Source organism: Diabrotica virgifera, chromosome 7 (assembly GCF_917563875.1).
Source record: "Diabrotica virgifera virgifera chromosome 7, PGI_DIABVI_V3a".
Classification (NCBI taxonomy): Eukaryota; Metazoa; Arthropoda; class Insecta; order Coleoptera; family Chrysomelidae; genus Diabrotica; species Diabrotica virgifera.
The window spans coordinates 243,753,464-243,771,378 of record NC_065449.1 but is presented as its reverse complement, the minus strand read 5'-3'; the positions used below and the strand labels follow the sequence as shown (position 1 = coordinate 243,771,378).

Sequence of the window (17,915 nt, the reverse complement as noted above, 5' to 3'; positions counted from 1 at the left end):
AGCACAGACCTACGAGAAATTGGCATCTACTTGCAATAGTTTTTTAGCTCGGTTTAATGACTGGTGTCGATCTAATAACCTAATTTTAAATGTAGACAAAACAAAAGTAATATATTTTAATAACTTAAATTCTGTTAATCCTGTACTACATCTAAGTTTTAACAATGTACTACTGGATTCCTCAAATCATACTAAATTTTTAGGTATCCATCTCGACTCAAAATTAAAATGGTCAGTTCACATAGACATGCTCAGTAAGTCCCTTAATAAGTCGTACTATGCATTATCCCGTATTAAAAATATTATGCCCATCTCTGCGCTTTTAAATGTATACTATAGCCTTGTTTATAGTAGACTTTGTTACAACATAGTTTTATGGGGGAATGCAGTCAACAGTGACAGAATATTTATAACACAAAAACGTATAATACGAAAAATGTTTGGAATTAGACCTCTTGAGAGCTGTAAGCCCATATTTATTAAGAATAATATTTTAAGTTTTCCATGTATTTATATCTTCAGAATGTTACTATATGCTGTTGATAATATTCATATGTATGATAGAAATTCTAGTTTCCACAATTATTCGACACGAGGTGGCGACTTGTTGAGGGTACCTGGTCATAGATCGAGTAAATTTGAAATGTCAGTAAAGTATATGAGCATTAGATTGTTTAACGTTTTACCAAAAAAATATAGAACAATGAATAAATATTTATTTCAGAAATCCATTAAAAGCTTATTGCTTACCAAATGTTATTATACTGTGGAAGAATTTGTTTCGGACAGAAATATTACCTAAATGTTATCAATTCTATCTACCTTAAAATGTTTATAAAATTTATAAATGTATTAATTTTATTGTTTGTTTGTTTGTAAAACTAATGACATGTCCTATACATTGTATGTCTTAAAGGATGAATAAATATTATTATTATTATTATTATATATTTGGGAAATGTACCGATAGAAAGGGTTGATAAATACAAATACCTAGGAACCTGGATTTCAGAAAATAATGATCAAACAACAAGAATGAGAGCCAGGATAGAAATAGCAAGAAATGCATTTGTAAAAATAAAGATAATTCTCTACAACCAAGATCTTAGAGTAGAACTGAGAGTAAGAGTTTTAAGATGTTACGTGTTTTCAATACTGCAAGTTGAACTTGAAAGCTGGACATTCAAGCAAGAACACATAAATAAGCTATAGTCGTTTGAATTGTGGTGTTACAGAAGGATGTAAGAAATGAGCAAATATGAAATAATAAACACAATAAAAATAAGAAAGTTACAATATCTGGAACAAGTAATGAGGAGACAGCAATATGAAATGCTAAGACTGATAATACAGGGAAAGATAAGAGGAGGAGGGAATATAGGAAGAAGGAGAGTGTCATCGTTGAAGAATTTAAGGGACTGGTTTAAATGCAGTTCTATAGAACTCTTCAGAGCAGCAGTAGATAGAGTAAAGATGGTGATGATGATATCTAACCTCCGATTGGGAGAGAGCACTTAAAGAACAAGAATTTTCCTCCTTCTAGCGAAGAAAGGTAGAGTTGTTTTAAACGTTATTTGACCTCATCTATCCTAGCAGCTATTAGCACAATATCATCTGCATACCTCAGATGGCTTAGCTTTTCTCCGTTTATGTTTATGCCCTGGTCGGTCACTTTTGCCCTTTTACAGTTGAGTCCACGAGTCTTTACCCATGCGTCATCATTTAAAGCATACGAAATAAGTCGGAAATTTAATAAACGTAACAGCAAGTGACAGAAAGTGGGTATTACTCCGATCACGGCTTATAGTATAAAATTTGACGTTATCAAATAAATAGAATGTCAAATTTAGGTTTTGCTTTAAAATTTTGGTGCATAATATTACAGCTACGTTTGAAGTAGCTTAATAAATTATTTTATCGCCAACCGTCACTAAAGTCATTCATTATTGTACTCATTTGCGGCAGTAAAGTAACACTTTATTGTACTGAAAGAAGAATTTTACTTTACCTGACGCGATTAATCAAATGAACCGAGATTGAATGTAGGTGGTCGATGGCAGTAATCGATTATTTATTTGAGTGAACTTAAAATTTATTTACTTTAATTATTGAAAATATTGTACACAATTTACGTTATTATTAATGAAATTTATGCCAAAAAGTGAAATTCTGTAGTATTTTGCAATTATATTCATATATTATAATTAATCAAAATTTTACCGATGTAGTAATTATTCAATATTGATAACTATCTATCGGTTAAAAATCGGAAGCGGCATGCAGAAGTCACCTGTCATCACTGTCATATTTAAAAAATTTAAATTGAAAATTGTATTTATTATAATAAAAGTGTTAAGACGAATATCAAATTATAGTACAGTAGTGCTGCTTTGGAAATGGAAGAAATTACATGAACGCCACCTGAAATACGCAAGAAATCGTTAGAGGCAGTTTCAGAGCTTCTCCCAGCAAAATCCATCGAAAAATACAATAGGCAATATGACATATTTGAAGCATGGCGTGCAAAAATTGTATTACAAATTATAGTGAAAGTGTTTTACTACCATATTTCTCTGAATTGCCTAAAGAATATTCTCCATCGGCTATGTGGTCCTATTATTTAATGTTAAAGGCAAATTTGACCACAAGTAAAGACATAGATATAAGCAATTATAAAAAACTTAGAGCTTTTTTGAAAGAAAAAGGAAGGAATTACATTCCCCAAAAATCAAAAACCCTGCCGCAAGAAGAAGTGCTAAATTTCTTATTAAATGCACCTGATAACGATTATTTTTAATGATGAAGGTAATTCAACAAAAATAAAATTACTATTACATATTATATTGTACGTAAAGTTCTTTTTCATATCCTTGATTCTACCATGATTTATGTATAATGTCTTTTCATTTGATGTCAATTATTTTTTTTTACATTTTTTACTTGCCTATTTGTTCTTTTTATACCTAATATAGGCCGTGCCTAGCAAGTGGTTGCGTAGGCTAGCGGTATGTGTATCTAGCTACGGACGTGTCAGTACTTGGTTCGAATCCCCCGTAAGGAAAACTTTTTTGTTTAATATTAATGGTTATTGACATACTTAGGGCCGGTTGTTCGAACGCTAATCAACAATGATCACTATCAAATATTTAAATACTCTCACAACTGTCAATGTCAAGTTTGGTTGGGTTGCTGAAAACGTAATTGATTATAATTATGAGATTAGTTAATCAATTAACATAACAATTATTAACATAATTGATTCACTAATTTCATAATTGTAATCAATAATTATGTTTTCAGCAACCCAATCAAAGTTGACATTGACAGTTGTGACAGTAATTAAATATTTGATAATGATCATTTTTGATTAGCGTTCGAACAACCGGCCCTTAGACTATTATAAGGACTAAGTACACACACTCTTTTTTCATTAGAAGGATATAATTAAGTAAGTGTTAATGTTTTTTATGATTGGCGATAAAATTTTCTATGCACCACGTCAGTAGTAAAGACTCTTTACCGAACTCGTCTGTTATTCGCCTTGCTCGCTACACTCGCTCGGCTCATAATATCAGACTCGTTCGATAAAGAGTCACTTTACTGACTTAGTACATAAATAACTATTATTATGATTGATTAATAAATAAATAAACAATTTATAAAAAAATTCAATAACATATTTTCTTTTTGTTATTTTATTCACTTTGGCGGAACATTAAACACAAGCATTCCTTAAATGTATCAATGAGGTTAGCTTTGTACGTTGTCAAAATTAATCGTAAAATAACAAACTTACCATAAAATTTCAAACTCCAATATAAAATTAGTTGTGAAAACAACTGTTTGTATACTATAAAAAACTTAAAAATGCAAAAATTCGACAAAATAACCACAAAAGTAAACAAACCAACACGTCAGAGATTGTACTTAAAATATGTGAAAACATCCCCAATCGTCTTTTTTTGTCTAACAATAAAACACTGAAAACGTTTGTTTTCTAACTTCCACAAAATTTATTATAACTAAGTGACTACAGCTGTTTCGGCGGAGTGCCTTTCTCAAGTGATATAGTTTACAATGTGTTTGCCTTTTTAAGTCTTCAACTGAAGAGGTTGAGGAGTGGGGAGCTGTTTGTCTCGAGTTGGTCATTCAGAATTATATCTGTATTTTTCAGTTTATTAATTTCCATAGATTCTAAAAAAGATAGCTTAAGGCCTTTATTTTGAATATGTAGAATCTTTATGTATTTAGCCTTTATGTATTTAGAATCTATGGAAATTAATAAACTGAAAAATACAGATATAATTCTGAATGACCAACTCGAGACAAACAGCTCCCCACTCCTCAACCTCTTCAGTTGAAGACTTAAAAAGGCAAACACATTGTAAACTATATCACTTGAGAAAGGCACTCCGCCGAAACAGCTGTAGTCACTTAGTTATAATAAATTTTGTGGAAGTTAGAAAACAAACGTTTTCAGTGTTTTATTGTTAGATAAAATGAACTTCCATCAAGTAACGGTCGAATCCATCAAGTCTTTTTTTGTACCTATCTCTTTTCAATGTACTGAGTTTATATCGTTCATAAAAATAACATGTGTTTTTACTTAATAACAGGCGGTAGCTGGTTTGTCATTAGTTTCATGCGTGGAAGAGAATGATGCTAGATAAAAAGTATGTGTTTTATCTCGCCAGGTATTAATGACGCACGGGTAAAGATTCGTGGATTCAAGTGTACATAATATAAAATCTCGTCAATAATAGCAATGGGATACGTAATATGTGTTTAATGATTGATTACATTTTAGGCAATATTTTACTAGTCTACGTTTCGTCTTGCTTAGCCGGTCTCGGCTACCCAAGCGGAAACATACCAGACAATGAAGCTGCTAGAGTAAAATTTGACGTTCTGAGGTGCCTAGAGACGACTCATTCTATCAAATACAATCCAGACGAACCTATTTATCCGTATTTGAGGGCCTTATTGAAATATAATACGAGGGACTGTTTGAATGTCGTCGAATTGGCGTTTTCTCAACCTGAGTTTTCCGGAGAAATGGGCCTTTTACAGAGACAGAGGCTGGTTCAGATTTTAATGCAGATTGTTAAACCTGGAGATTTTTCTGTAAGTATGTTCGGATCGTGTTTGGTGATATCTACTATTTTTTATGGGAAATAAAATATGCAGTTTTAATTGAAAATGCCTTTCGAATTCCACTGTGGAAACTGTTCTCAAAAAAATGTATGATGTTCAAAAACCTTTTCATTAGTTTTTTATTTGTACAAAAATGCAAATAAGAGGAGTAAAAAATATTTTCCCCTAGATTTAGGTAAAAATTCACTGTGAGTCATTTTAAGGGTTCCATAAAAGCCCATGTGTTAGGGAGAGACAGAGATAGTAAGAGAAGACTAAATTTCCATAGATTTAGGGAAGTTTTTTCTTATCTATTTAGCCTTCTAGACGTTAGCCTAGGTAGATTTTCTTATCAAAAGCTTCTGATTGATTTCTGGCAATATATTTCAATGGTTTTATGTGATACTGACAAACCCTTTCACAATTTTTTATTTGTTTATGTTATACAGGTTGCCCCGAAAAGATTGGTCATAAATTATACCACAGATTATGGGGTCAAGAATAGGTTGATTGTGTAGTATTATTGAGATAATCTTTATTTAGCACTTTATCACAATTATCTCTCAAAGCAATAGCACAGAATTATTAACTATCTTCTACTGTCAATCCTGTCATTCTCTCCCCAGAGGTTCTGTCTCAAGTACCGACTACGTTTCTGAAGGAAACGTATAAGTGGTTGCATATTAAGCTGACTCTACAGATTGACTCTCACATACCTATATACAATAATAGTGCACACACAAAAAAAGTTACAGCCCTTTGAAGTTACAAAATGAAAATCGATTTTTTTTTCATATATCGAAAACTCTTAGAGATGTTTTATTGAAAATGGACATGTGGCATTCTTATGGCAGCAACATCTTAAAAGAAAATTAAAGTGGAATTTGTGCACCCCATAAAAATTTTATGGGAGTTTTGTTCCCTTAAACCCGCCCAAACTTTTGTGTACGTTCCAATTAAATTAATATTGTGTTACCATTAGTTAAACACATTGTTTTTAAAACTTTTTTGCATTGCAGTACTTTTTCGATAAGCCAGTGTTTATCGAGATATTTTGAATATTTATAGAGACGATTATAGAGACCTGTTAATAATCTGAAAATTTATTTATAATTTACATTTTTAGGTATATTTTGAAAAAGAAGCCACATCTCGATAAAAAGGTGACTTATCAAAAAAAGACTAAGAGACAAAAAAGTTTTAAAAACACCGTGTTTAACTAATGGTACCACAAAAATAGTTTAGTTGGAACGTACACAAACATTTGGGGGTTTAAAGGAGCAAAACCCACAGAAATTTTTTATGTAATTATAGTAAAAAAGAAGCCGCATCTCGATAAAAACTGGCTTATCGAAAAAATACTAAGACAAAAAAGTTTAAGAAACGTTGTGTTTAACTAATGGTACCACAATGATGAATTAATTGGAACGTAGACAAAAGTGGGGGGGGGGGGGTTTAAGGGAATAAAACCACCATAAAATTTTTATGGAGTGGACAAATTTCACTATAATTTTGTTTTAAGATGTTTCTGACATAAGAATGATACATGTCCGTTTTCAATAAAAAATCTTTAATAGTTTTCGATATATTGAAAAAAATCGATTTTCATTTTGTAACCTCAAAGGACTGTAACTTTTTTTATGAGCACATTTGTACTAAGGTAAGTTAGGTTCAATCGAACTATTTTTGACTCCAGAATGTGCGGTATAATTTATGACCAATCTTTTCGGGACACCATGTATATGTACCCAAGAAGAGCTAAATAATTATTTTTTCCTAAAATTAGGTAAAAATGAACCGCGAGTCATTCTAAAAACTCTATTAAAGCCCATGTGTTAAAGAGAAATAGAGATAGAAAGAAAAGGCTAAAACCCAGATTTAGGGAATTTTTTCTTTTCTATTTAACCTTCTAGACGTTAGCCTAGCTAGATTTTCTTATCGAAATTTTCTGATTGATTTCTGGCAGTATATTTCAATGTTTTTTTGTGATACTGACAAACCTTTTCACAATTTTTTTATGTGTTTATATTATATATGTGCCCAATAAAAGCTAAATCATTATTTTTCCCTAAATTTAGAGAAAAATGAACCGCGAGTATTCTAAAAGCTCCATAAAAGCCCATGTATTACAGAAATAGAGATAGTCTGAAAAGGCTAAATATCGCCAGATCGAGGGTAGTTTTTTTTTTTATTTAGCCTTCTAGACGTTAGTCTAGCTGGATTTTCTTATCGAAAGCTTCTGTTCAATTTCTGCCTGTATATATCAATAGTTTTTTGTGATACTGATAAACCTTTTCATAAGTTTTTATTTGTTTATGTTATAAATGTACTCAAGAAGAAGACTTTTGTTTTGTATACTTACACAAAATTTATTATAACTTAATGTCATACAGCTGTTTGACAACAATAGCCAAACACATAAAAAAGAAAGGAATAACACGAGCTTTCAGAACTAACAACAACTTAAGCAAATATATTAAGAACAATAAGAGCCAAAAAAGCAAGAGTGGTGTTTACAAACTGACATGTGGTGACTATCCAAAAACTTACATCGGTCAAACTGGCTGAACCTTTGACAAACGGATAGCAGAACACAAAAAGGCTTTCAAAAATAGGAAAACAGACACTTCTACATACGCACTTCACCTTCTAGATCATAATCATTCTTATAATGTATCTTTATTAGAATCTATGAAAATTAATTAATTGAATAATACAGATATAATTCTGAATGACCAACTTAAGACAAACAGCTCCCCACTTCTCGACCTATTCAGTTAGAGACTTTAAAATGCAGACACATATTAAATAGATCACTTGAGAAAGTCACGCTGCCGAAACAGCTGTAGTGATATGTAATAAATTTTGAGGAAGTATAGAAAATAAAAGTTTTCAGTATTTTATTGTTAAAATATACTTCCATCAAGTAACAGTCAAATCCATCAATTATTAATCAAGAAGAGCTAAATAATTATGTTTCCCTAGATTTAGGGAAGAATGAACTGCAAGTTATTTAAAGGATATGAGAGTTCATGTGTTAGAGTCAAATAGGGATAGACAGAGAAGGCTAAATTTCTCCAGATTTAGCGAAATCTTATATTTAATTTGTAACAATTAATTATTTTTTTAGGATAGCCAAGTCATCAATCTGTCGTGTTTCGTAGCAAGAATGGTAGCGTCAAATAATATATCCCTCGATAATCACGTATTAGATTCGGCGATCAAATCTCTTACAGAAATAGGTAACTCTTTATCTATAAGAGATAGATCGGAGCGAGAGCAAGCGTGGCTTGATTTGTTGAATTTAAACAAAATGAACCATTTAAAAACTAGTCATCTACTTAAGTTAGCGTTAGAATCCAAATGCTACAAGGTAAGTTTTCTAATAAATAATAACATAAATGAGTCATGATGGTAGGTTACGGAATCAATTAAAAATAAGGGTAAACAATGTAAACCATCATCCCAACGTTAGACTTAAGTCAGCTTAAAAGTGAACACCGACGACAAACAGTGCGCGAAGAAATCAACACCGACCTCAGTGTAGCAGAAAACCAAATCCGCAGAACAGACAACATAGATGAAAAACTGAAGTATATAAACACTATAATAAGAACTACGGGAAAGAAACACCTAACCAAATCTCCAAAGAAACATAAGGTGTGGATGACACCAGACATACTAGAACTAATGGATGAAAGACGCAAATTGAAGAATAATTCAGAAAAATACAGAGAGGTTGATAAGAACATAAAGCAAATAATAAAGAAGGCCAAAGAATCATGGATTAAAGAACAATGTGTAGAAATGGAAGACTATGAAAGAAAGTATGACACATTCAATATACATAAAAAAGTAAAAGAACTTACAGGAACCCAAAGAAGACATCAAATAAGTTTGCTTAAGGACAAAGACGGAAATATTATTGTAGACTTAACAGAAAAAATTAATAGATGGAGTGAATACATAAGAGAATTGTTTGAGGACAACAGAAATAACATTGACAAGGTAAATGGTGAAACGGGACCTGAAATCCTAAAATGTGAAGTAGAAATGGCACTTAGAAATTCCAAAACTGGAAAGGCAAATGGACCCGATGAGGTTCCTACTGAATTACTAAAGCTCTTGAATGATGAATCAATAGGTATAATATTGCACTTATTTAACACAGTATACAATACTGGTATTATACCTCAAGAGTGGCTGCTGTCTACATTCGTTACACTGCCAAAGAAATCCAATGCAAAAGAATGTTCAGAACATCGAACAATATCTTTAATGAGCCATCTACTAAAGATATTTCTAAAAATCATCCACAACCGAGTTTATCAAAAGTTGGAGTCAGATATTAGTAATACACAGATGGGGTTCAGAAAAGGACTAGGTACTCGAGAAGCTCTCTTCGGTTTGAATGTTCTTACACAAAGATGCCTAGACGTTAATCAAGAAGTACATGCATGTTTTATCGATTTTGAAAAAGCGTTTGACAGAGTACGCCACGATAGGCTAAGAGACATTCTTGAAAGAAAAGACATAGATAATAAAGATCTGCGAATAATTCTCAACTTATATTGGAATCAGAAAGCTAACATCAAAATAGAAAACGAGATATCAAAAGCAATAGAAATACGTAGAGGAGTAAGACAGGGATGCATTTTGTCACCACTGCTATTTAATGTATATAGTGAAAGCATCTGTCAGGAAGCCCTTTTGCAAGCAAATGAAGGAATCGTAATCAATGGAGAGGTTGTAAATAATATTCGATACGCAGACGACACTGTACTAGTTGCAAGAACAGTAGAAGAATTACAACGATTACTTACAAACATAAATATTGCTTGCAACAATTATGGCATAAACATTAATATCAAAAAAACCAAGTATATGGTCTTCAGTAAAATCATGACACAACCAGCACATATTAGTATAAACGGCATTCAAATTGAAAAAGTATCAAGTTATAAATACTTGGGAACTTTAATAAACGAAACTGGAGACCAAAACAATGAAATAAAAAGACGTATCGAAATTGCCAGGGCCACCTTCATAAAGATGAGAAAATTCTTCTGCAACAGAGATATAAGCATCCCTCTACGATTAAGAATGCTAAGTGGCTACGTATTTAACACGCTATTATACGGTGTAGAGGCCTGGACTCTCAAACAGAACAACATAAAAAATATTAAAAGTTTCGAGATGTGGTGCTACCGTCGAATGCTGAAGATAAGTTGGGTTGAAAGAATCACAAATCTTGAAGTAATACGAAGGATAGAAAGAGACCCAGAAATTTTATTAACGATAAAACGAAGAAAACTCGAGTATTTGGGTCACCTGATGAGAGGTCATAAATACGCATTACTTCAAAATATAATGCAAGGAAAAATAGAAGGAAAACGGAATCCAGGCCGTAGAAGAATGTCGTGGATGCGGAATTTGAGAGAGTGGTTTGGCTGCACCACTAATGCACTTTTTAGGTCAGCTGTAAACAAAGTCAGGGTAGCCTTGATGATTTCCAATCTCCGATAGGAGTGGCACAAGAAGAAGAAGAAGTAAACAATGAACAGTAATATATTTATTTATTTTGGGTAAACAAGCGTGCTTCGTTTATTATCTCGTAAGGGTTTTTAGCGAGGGTGTGTCTGAATCGTTCGCCCGCTGTGATGATACTGCGATACAACAACACTCTATCCTGTCATGATGCTTGCTGTGTTACACTATCAATAAATTACTAACATCTGCGTTTTAAAAGTTGAGAACCTTTCTGTATTTTAAGAAGTTGACATAAGGTCTGATAAGGTAATTAATTTATGGGGAATTCAGTTTGTTAAACTCAACACACCAAAAACATATTATGGCTTCGTAAAACTTTTAGCATCTGGTTTGTATATTAAATGTGAATTTATATGACCGTTTTGAGAAAAGTTATTAAAAAATAAAATTAGCAAAAATAGTAATTAAAGCGTATCGCTACACTACTAGAAACTTCGTTTTATTACAACTAGTAATTTTACCCATCGCCATGCGACGGGGAATCCAATCAATTTCCATCTACATCCACTCTATTCAATTTTTCTGCTGCATATATATTTGACCATATACCAGATCTTTGCCTCTGACAGTTTTTAGAAAAACTGGAGCATATAATAACACTCAGATTCAAAACAAATTGATATCTTAAATAATTCCTTTATTTCTGGACAAATTGTGATAATTTTTCTAATAAAAAGAAGAATAGTTCATATTACTCATTTAGTCTCAACGTTCAAATATGTGTCCGTCCGAATAAATGGAATAAGAATAAGCGCTGGATTAAAGGCTTGTAAACCAACTAAGGTCTAAAATTGCTTACGACATTTTGCTCGTCAACATCTGGTGAAATATATTTGGAATGTACTTAAAGTTTTATTAAAAGTCGCTTAAAGGCCGAAATATCGAAGAAAGGTCGTACGAAGTACGATATTTGTACGAAGTACAAAGTAGCATGATAGCACCACGATATATTCAAATTCTGCAAGCAAATCTTGGATTATATACGTAGATTTCGAAGAATTTGCGAAAGACCACCTACGGGCCAAAATTATTTTTTTGTTAAAAAAAATCAATGGGAAAATTCCAGTAGCTGGCTTTGATTAAATTGAGGGTGGCTTTTGAATTGATAAAAATATTACTCATAGTAGAGTCAGTGACGTCACTGATGACAGTTTTGAAACATTAATTGTACATAATCTGTTTACTCCATTACCTTCTATAGATTTCAAATTATCAGTTCACTAATTCAGACAATAAATTAAATTAAAATATTTTCTCAATTTGTTAACAACCATTACAACCACAATCATAGGCAACCAACATTACTCTTTTTATTTTTACAATAGTACTCTTTTAATTTTACAACATTACTAGGTACCTTACCTTTGTACGTCTTTAAGTTGTTCACATTTAATTATTTTTCTTTCTCTTTTTATTTTAAACTAAATTAAACTTTCGTCTTCTTTTCAAAACTGTCGTCAGTAACGTCACTGACTCTACTATAAGTAATATTTTTATCAATTTAACATTAACAACAGTTCTTTCTGTAATAGAGAGTAGCCTTTTCGACTTTTTCATTAAAATCTAATTTATTATAATTTAAATTTCACTTTAATACAGTTATTAATATACATTCAGTTTAACTAATAATCTAAATTCTAAACAACACTATTTTTAAATTCATAACCAAAAATTGACTACCTGTCTTGTCATGTCGCTTCTGTCTAATAATTAGATTGTCATCTCCTTCACTTTTGTTGGTCTGTGTCCATTGAACTGGCAAGAACTACAAGTTTTTATCGAGCAGGGAACCATGTTGCCCTTTGAGCACTCCTAACACATTTAATCTTTTAACATCGACTTAGAGTTGCTATAAATATTATATAGATATCATGTGAACCATATTTCTCGATGTTACCAATTTAATAAGGTTGCTAGTTTCATGTACTAAGCAGAACGTAAGTATTACCACATTTTCTTCAACTAGTCACAATTTTAACCTTTTACATTCATTCTAACGTGGAAATACTTCGTTCTAGGCACTGAAGATGATCTGATCTAGATCGAAAACGTTTTGCGAATCCTTTTGGATGACTTTTAATGGTTTTTAATAAACTTTTTTTTATACCATTGTACAAACGCAGTTTTTACTTTTGTATGATTTTTTTGTTGTAATGAATTTAAATTCCACTTCACTATAAATTCAGAAATGTCAAAAATTCGGTCATCACAAAAATTAATACAAAGTATTGCATCCAAGAGTGTTAAGGGTTTCATGGGTAGATAGTCACGAATCATAGAAGTGTTAAGGAGAATAGGCAGAGAGGGGGAAATGGAAAACACAACAAAAGAAAGGAAATGTAATATCTCGAACATATGATGAAAGGCGAAAGATACATCTTGAGACTTATAATTCAAGAAAAAATAGAGTTTCCTGTTTGAAAAACCTGACAGAATGGTTTGGTTGCAGCTGCGTAGAAGGTCAGAATAGCCATGATGATTGCTAACCTTCGTCACGGAGATGGCACTTAAAGAAGAAGATGGCATCCACTGTGGTTTATTACGGCTCTACATCTGTCGTTCATAGATAAAATGAAATTGTCGATATCCTATTGAGGTACGTTTGCCATTCTTCTATCAGACCCTATCTTCTATATGTTACCCATATATGGAGTAATTTTTCGTTGAAGCATGTCCCATACATGTTCGATGGGATTAAGGTCGGGGGATTGTGCTTGCCAAGGCAACACATCAATACCTTCGGTGGTAAGCCAGTCTATCACTGGGGGTGCGACATGCAGACGAGCTTTTTCATGTGTGAGGTGGAAGTTTTAACTAACCCCACCAGCAAACGGACGAACTATAGGTTGTAGAATGGTGTCGAGCTACTGTTGAGCTGTAAGGAAGCGGTTTGGTACAACGAGGTTCGTTCTGCCAACTATTATTCCACTCCATACCATTAGTGTACCAACTCTGTATGTGTAAATATCCTGGACATGTTTTAAACATTTTACATTTTCAGATCGTCTCCAAGTTCTCACGTGGCAATCATCATGACAATCTTCACTCTATCTGCAGCAACTCGAAAAAGCTGCACAGATGTTGTGTTGAACCAGGTTCTGAGGTTCTTTAAATAGGATGTTCTTCTTCTTCCTGGACCTCGCTTTCCAAATATTTTTCCTTACAGGATGGCTTGTGAGAGGGCATATCTGGATTCATTTCGCTTAATGTGTCCAAAGTATTCCAACTTTCGAGATTTGATGGTGGTTAGTAGCTCTCGGTTCTTCCCCATTCTTCTAAGGACCTCCTCATTTGTGATCCGATCAGTCCATGGGCTTTTAATAATTCTCCGATATAGTCACATCTCAAATGCTTCCAATTTTAGGCACATATCTTCATTCGAGGTCAATGATTTAACATCATAAAAAAGGACAGAGAAGACGTAGCATCTCAGCATTCTTACTTTTATACCAAGAGAAAGGTTGTAGCTCTTGAAAAAGGCCCCCATACGATTGAAGGTTGATCTAGCTTTTCCGATGCGTGCTCCTATCTCTTGGTTGTTGGTCCATTCTTCATTTATTATGGTGACGAGGTAGTTGTAGTGCCTCACTCTTTCTACAGGGGTTTTGTTGATGTAGAGTTGATCTTCTGTTATCTTTTTCTTGATATTCTTGACACCACTCTAATCTTGCAGCGCTACTGCCTCTGGAGATAGTTGGACATCTCAATAGCTTTCGATTGTGGAGATTGGCTTCATAGAGACGATTTGTTACAGTATCACGGCCTATGGTTACCTGGTGTGCCAGCTGCATGTGGATAAACAATTAAGGTGCTGTAATTAGCTGTCTCCTAGAGGTTGACCCTAAAAATAGGTCTTGAGCTGCAGTTTTAGGGCGCTCAGGTCCTAGATGACGTTGGTCTGGACGCCCAGTGACACAAAATCGCCGCCACAATTGACTTATAACACTTTGTGAGATTCCTATGCACTCAGCTACATTAGTTTGCCGCATGCCACATTGAAGAAGGCCTACATCCCTGTTCATCTCATCCAAAGTTAAATGATGTCGCTGCATGATAAAAAACAATATGTTTAATGCACTAACTAAACAAGTACTTATAACATGAACAAAATCGAAACTGGCAGAATAGTTATTGCGGTATAAAATCTATAGTTTTTTCCTCTCCTTCTAAAACGTTGTCAAATATTCGTTATCACTTTTGTCATAATTTTTTATTTACAACCACGTGAATATATTTTTATTATGAAGATGAAGTAGTTTTCAATCCTAATAGCAAAATTAATAATATCGAAAATATTAAAAATATTACTAAAAGATTTTTAAATTGAAAACTTATTGGTACATTTCCCTGGTGACACCTCCAAGGCTTCTACAATTTGCAAGCCAAATGGATGCTGCAGTGAAGACAAAGGAAAGGAATTCTACACTATGCAATTCACACCCCCCGTCTGCAGCTTGGTAAAGTTCCAACGGAAAATGCACCTGGTTACTCTACGGAGTAAAAATGGTATACATTTTTATTTTATATTTTTATTAATTTTATTACGTTATAAAAATATCACTAGACTTTTCCAAAGTGTGTATTTTTATGGTCACGTAAATATATTTTTCTGTTTACATACAAATTTAATATATTTACAGCAGATAACCTTTTATCAATATTTCATGCTACCGTTTAATATAATAATATTATTTGGTATTTTATATCTATATCAAAAAAGACTAACCAACCGTTATTTTCAGGTAGCAGAACGTTTATACGAAATGCAAGGCGACTATTCCAGCATCTTGAATTGTTACCTTCACGATCCAGTGCGTAAATACGAAGTATTCAGTTATATTTTTAAGTACATTAGTGTAAGCGAAAGACTCGTCCGAGAACAATTCCTAGTGTGTTTCAAAGATCTAGTCGCGATAAGTGCTAAAAAGACCGTAGAGATAGTGACTGAATTTTTCCAGTCGGTGTTAGAACAACTTTGTGATATATTGGAAAGTGATCCAAACCTTCAGTACGACTTTCTTAGTGAAATAGTTCAAACGGACCTTAAGTTAACGCCTCAATTGTCGGAGAAGTACTTAGATCAGTTGTGCGTGAGGAATAAGTCGCAAGTTTGTAATTATCTTCAGTCGAGTAATTGTAGGAGCGAGGAAGCTCTAGCGATTACGAGGAAGTATGAGGTCCATGAAGCTGTGGCGTTGCTTTTGGAGTCCAGCGGGGAATGGATGGAGGCTTTAGAGTTGTTTTTAGAGCATGAGATGGTCGATGCTGCTGTCAGTTTGTGTATACGAGGCGTAGAGCATTTATCACCTGAAGGTAAGTTCTGTTATAATAAATCTCCCTCACTCATTCTAAAACGAAATAAGCGTTGGCGATTACCCCAGCTAATTGAAATAATATTCGAAAATATTACCTTAATCATCCACGATAGCCATCGCTACACCCTTAGCTTAGCCCAATCTCTCAAGGTGTGTGTTCGTCTTGTCCTAATCTTAGAAATGAACTATGAAGATTCGGAATGAAAGCAAACAAAACAGTATTTTTAACTAATCATGTTTATTGTTCATAAATATATAATAAATATATAACTTGTAAAATTGCATTAACAAATATATTCAAATTCTTGCCAAAAACTAACAATTCGTATGTTATACTTATGGCTTTGGTATCTGGTTCGATGGTAACTTCTTGATGTCGTATGGTACTGCTGTAGACTTCTTGTAGGCCTGAGCGGATGTTCGGCCCTAGGCCCCTGCAGTTGGAGATGGTAGTCGTTGCAGTCTAGATGTCCTGGTCTTCATTTTTGTCAGCCTTATGAATAGCATCACCGGTGATGTAATTGGCTTGAGGCTCCCGAAGGGAGGAAAGTGGAGTTATTCCCAAAGACTATAAGATAAAGACACATATCAACAATCAAAAAGTTAATAACTAAAATTTGCCAGTCTGCCATTCTTTAATCCAAAGAGTAGCAGATAACAAGAATAAATTAAATGGAATTTAGATGAGGAGAATAGTTAAAACTTGATTACTAAACGTACATATATGTAAATTAAAAAGATATATTTAAAACTAAAATATCAGAACACATGTCCTGACATTGGAGGTTAGATATAAAAAATATTAGAAAAAATGTTATAAGAAGCTAAGTATGGATGGAATATAATGACTAAGAAATTATTAAAAAAGCTGTATGAAAAACTCACCCCAAGAGAAGATTTGATTTGGAATAAAAATTATTTATTTTTGAAGCTTCCTTGCCTTTTATGACATTACATTACAAGTACTATGAAGTAGCAGGCATGTTCCGTATTTTAAGACAGATATTTAGGGAGTAAAGGTATACGGGGTACGTTCAGTATGTTCAGTTGATAATTTAAATAAAAAGAGTTATAGTAAATAGAAGATAATAAAAGAGGCTAATAAAAAAGGGCGCCAACGAGTTTTTAACTTTAACGACTTTTTCCTCTTTTCCATATCCTTTTCTATACCTTTTAGGGCCGTTAATTCCAATCTTGGTTTTCACTTGCTTCTTTGTCATGTTAAGGAATCCTTCGATTTCTGTAAGACCTGTTCCACACCGTTTCTCAATGCACCTAGTTCTTAGCTTCCTCTCTCCTTCCCCAGTTCATCAAGCTGGTTCTAAAGGAGTGGGGACGTGAACTCGTCTTGATTTCCCAAGGTTCTCTCCGACAGCAGTGATAGCAACTCGCGTATTCCGCCTGCTGTTCCTCAGTGTAGCTGCTTAACCTACGCTGAAGGGAGATTTTAAGAAATAAAGAAGTGGGTGATGCTTTCTGATTGTACTCGGAGTTTAGGTCTGATGTATCTTTGGATATCTTGGTCGTTGACCATTTGGTGACTGTGATTTATGTCGCAGACTTGGAAGGTGACAGTGAGGACCTGAGTGACTTCAAATTTTCATCAGGCATTGGTACAATCAGATGAAGGTATTTTGAGGAGGAAGGCGCAGCAATTGGAAATGAATGTTGGATGAATCCGGTGGAAATGAGATAGTGGCTGAATTCTTCCAGTAGGTATTAGAACAACTTTGTGATATATTGGAAAGTGATCCGAACCTTCAGTATGACTTTCTTAGTGAAATAGTTCAAACTATTTTTAAGTAAGCTAACGCCTCAATTGTCGGAAAAGTATTTGGATCAGTTGTGCGTGAGGAATAAGTCGCAAGTTTGTAATTATCTTCAGTCGAGTAATTGTAGGAACGAGAAAGCTCTAGC

The 17,915-nt window shown here is 33.4% G+C and overlaps 1 protein-coding gene across 2 annotated transcripts in view; it reads left to right on the top strand.

Annotated features, from left to right (window-relative positions):
* LOC114329314 (vacuolar protein sorting-associated protein 8 homolog) overlaps positions 1–17,915 on the top strand; it is a 53,380-nt gene that overhangs the window by 30,580 nt on the left and 4,885 nt on the right. For both annotated transcript variants that reach the window (XM_028278371.2, XM_028278360.2), the window contains exons 8-10: positions 4,808–5,124; positions 8,264–8,506; positions 15,426–15,996. In XM_028278371.2, coding sequence (XP_028134172.1) covers positions 4,808–5,124; positions 8,264–8,506; positions 15,426–15,996 — 1,131 coding nt within the window. The remainder of the gene's footprint in view (positions 1–4,807; positions 5,125–8,263; positions 8,507–15,425; positions 15,997–17,915) is intronic.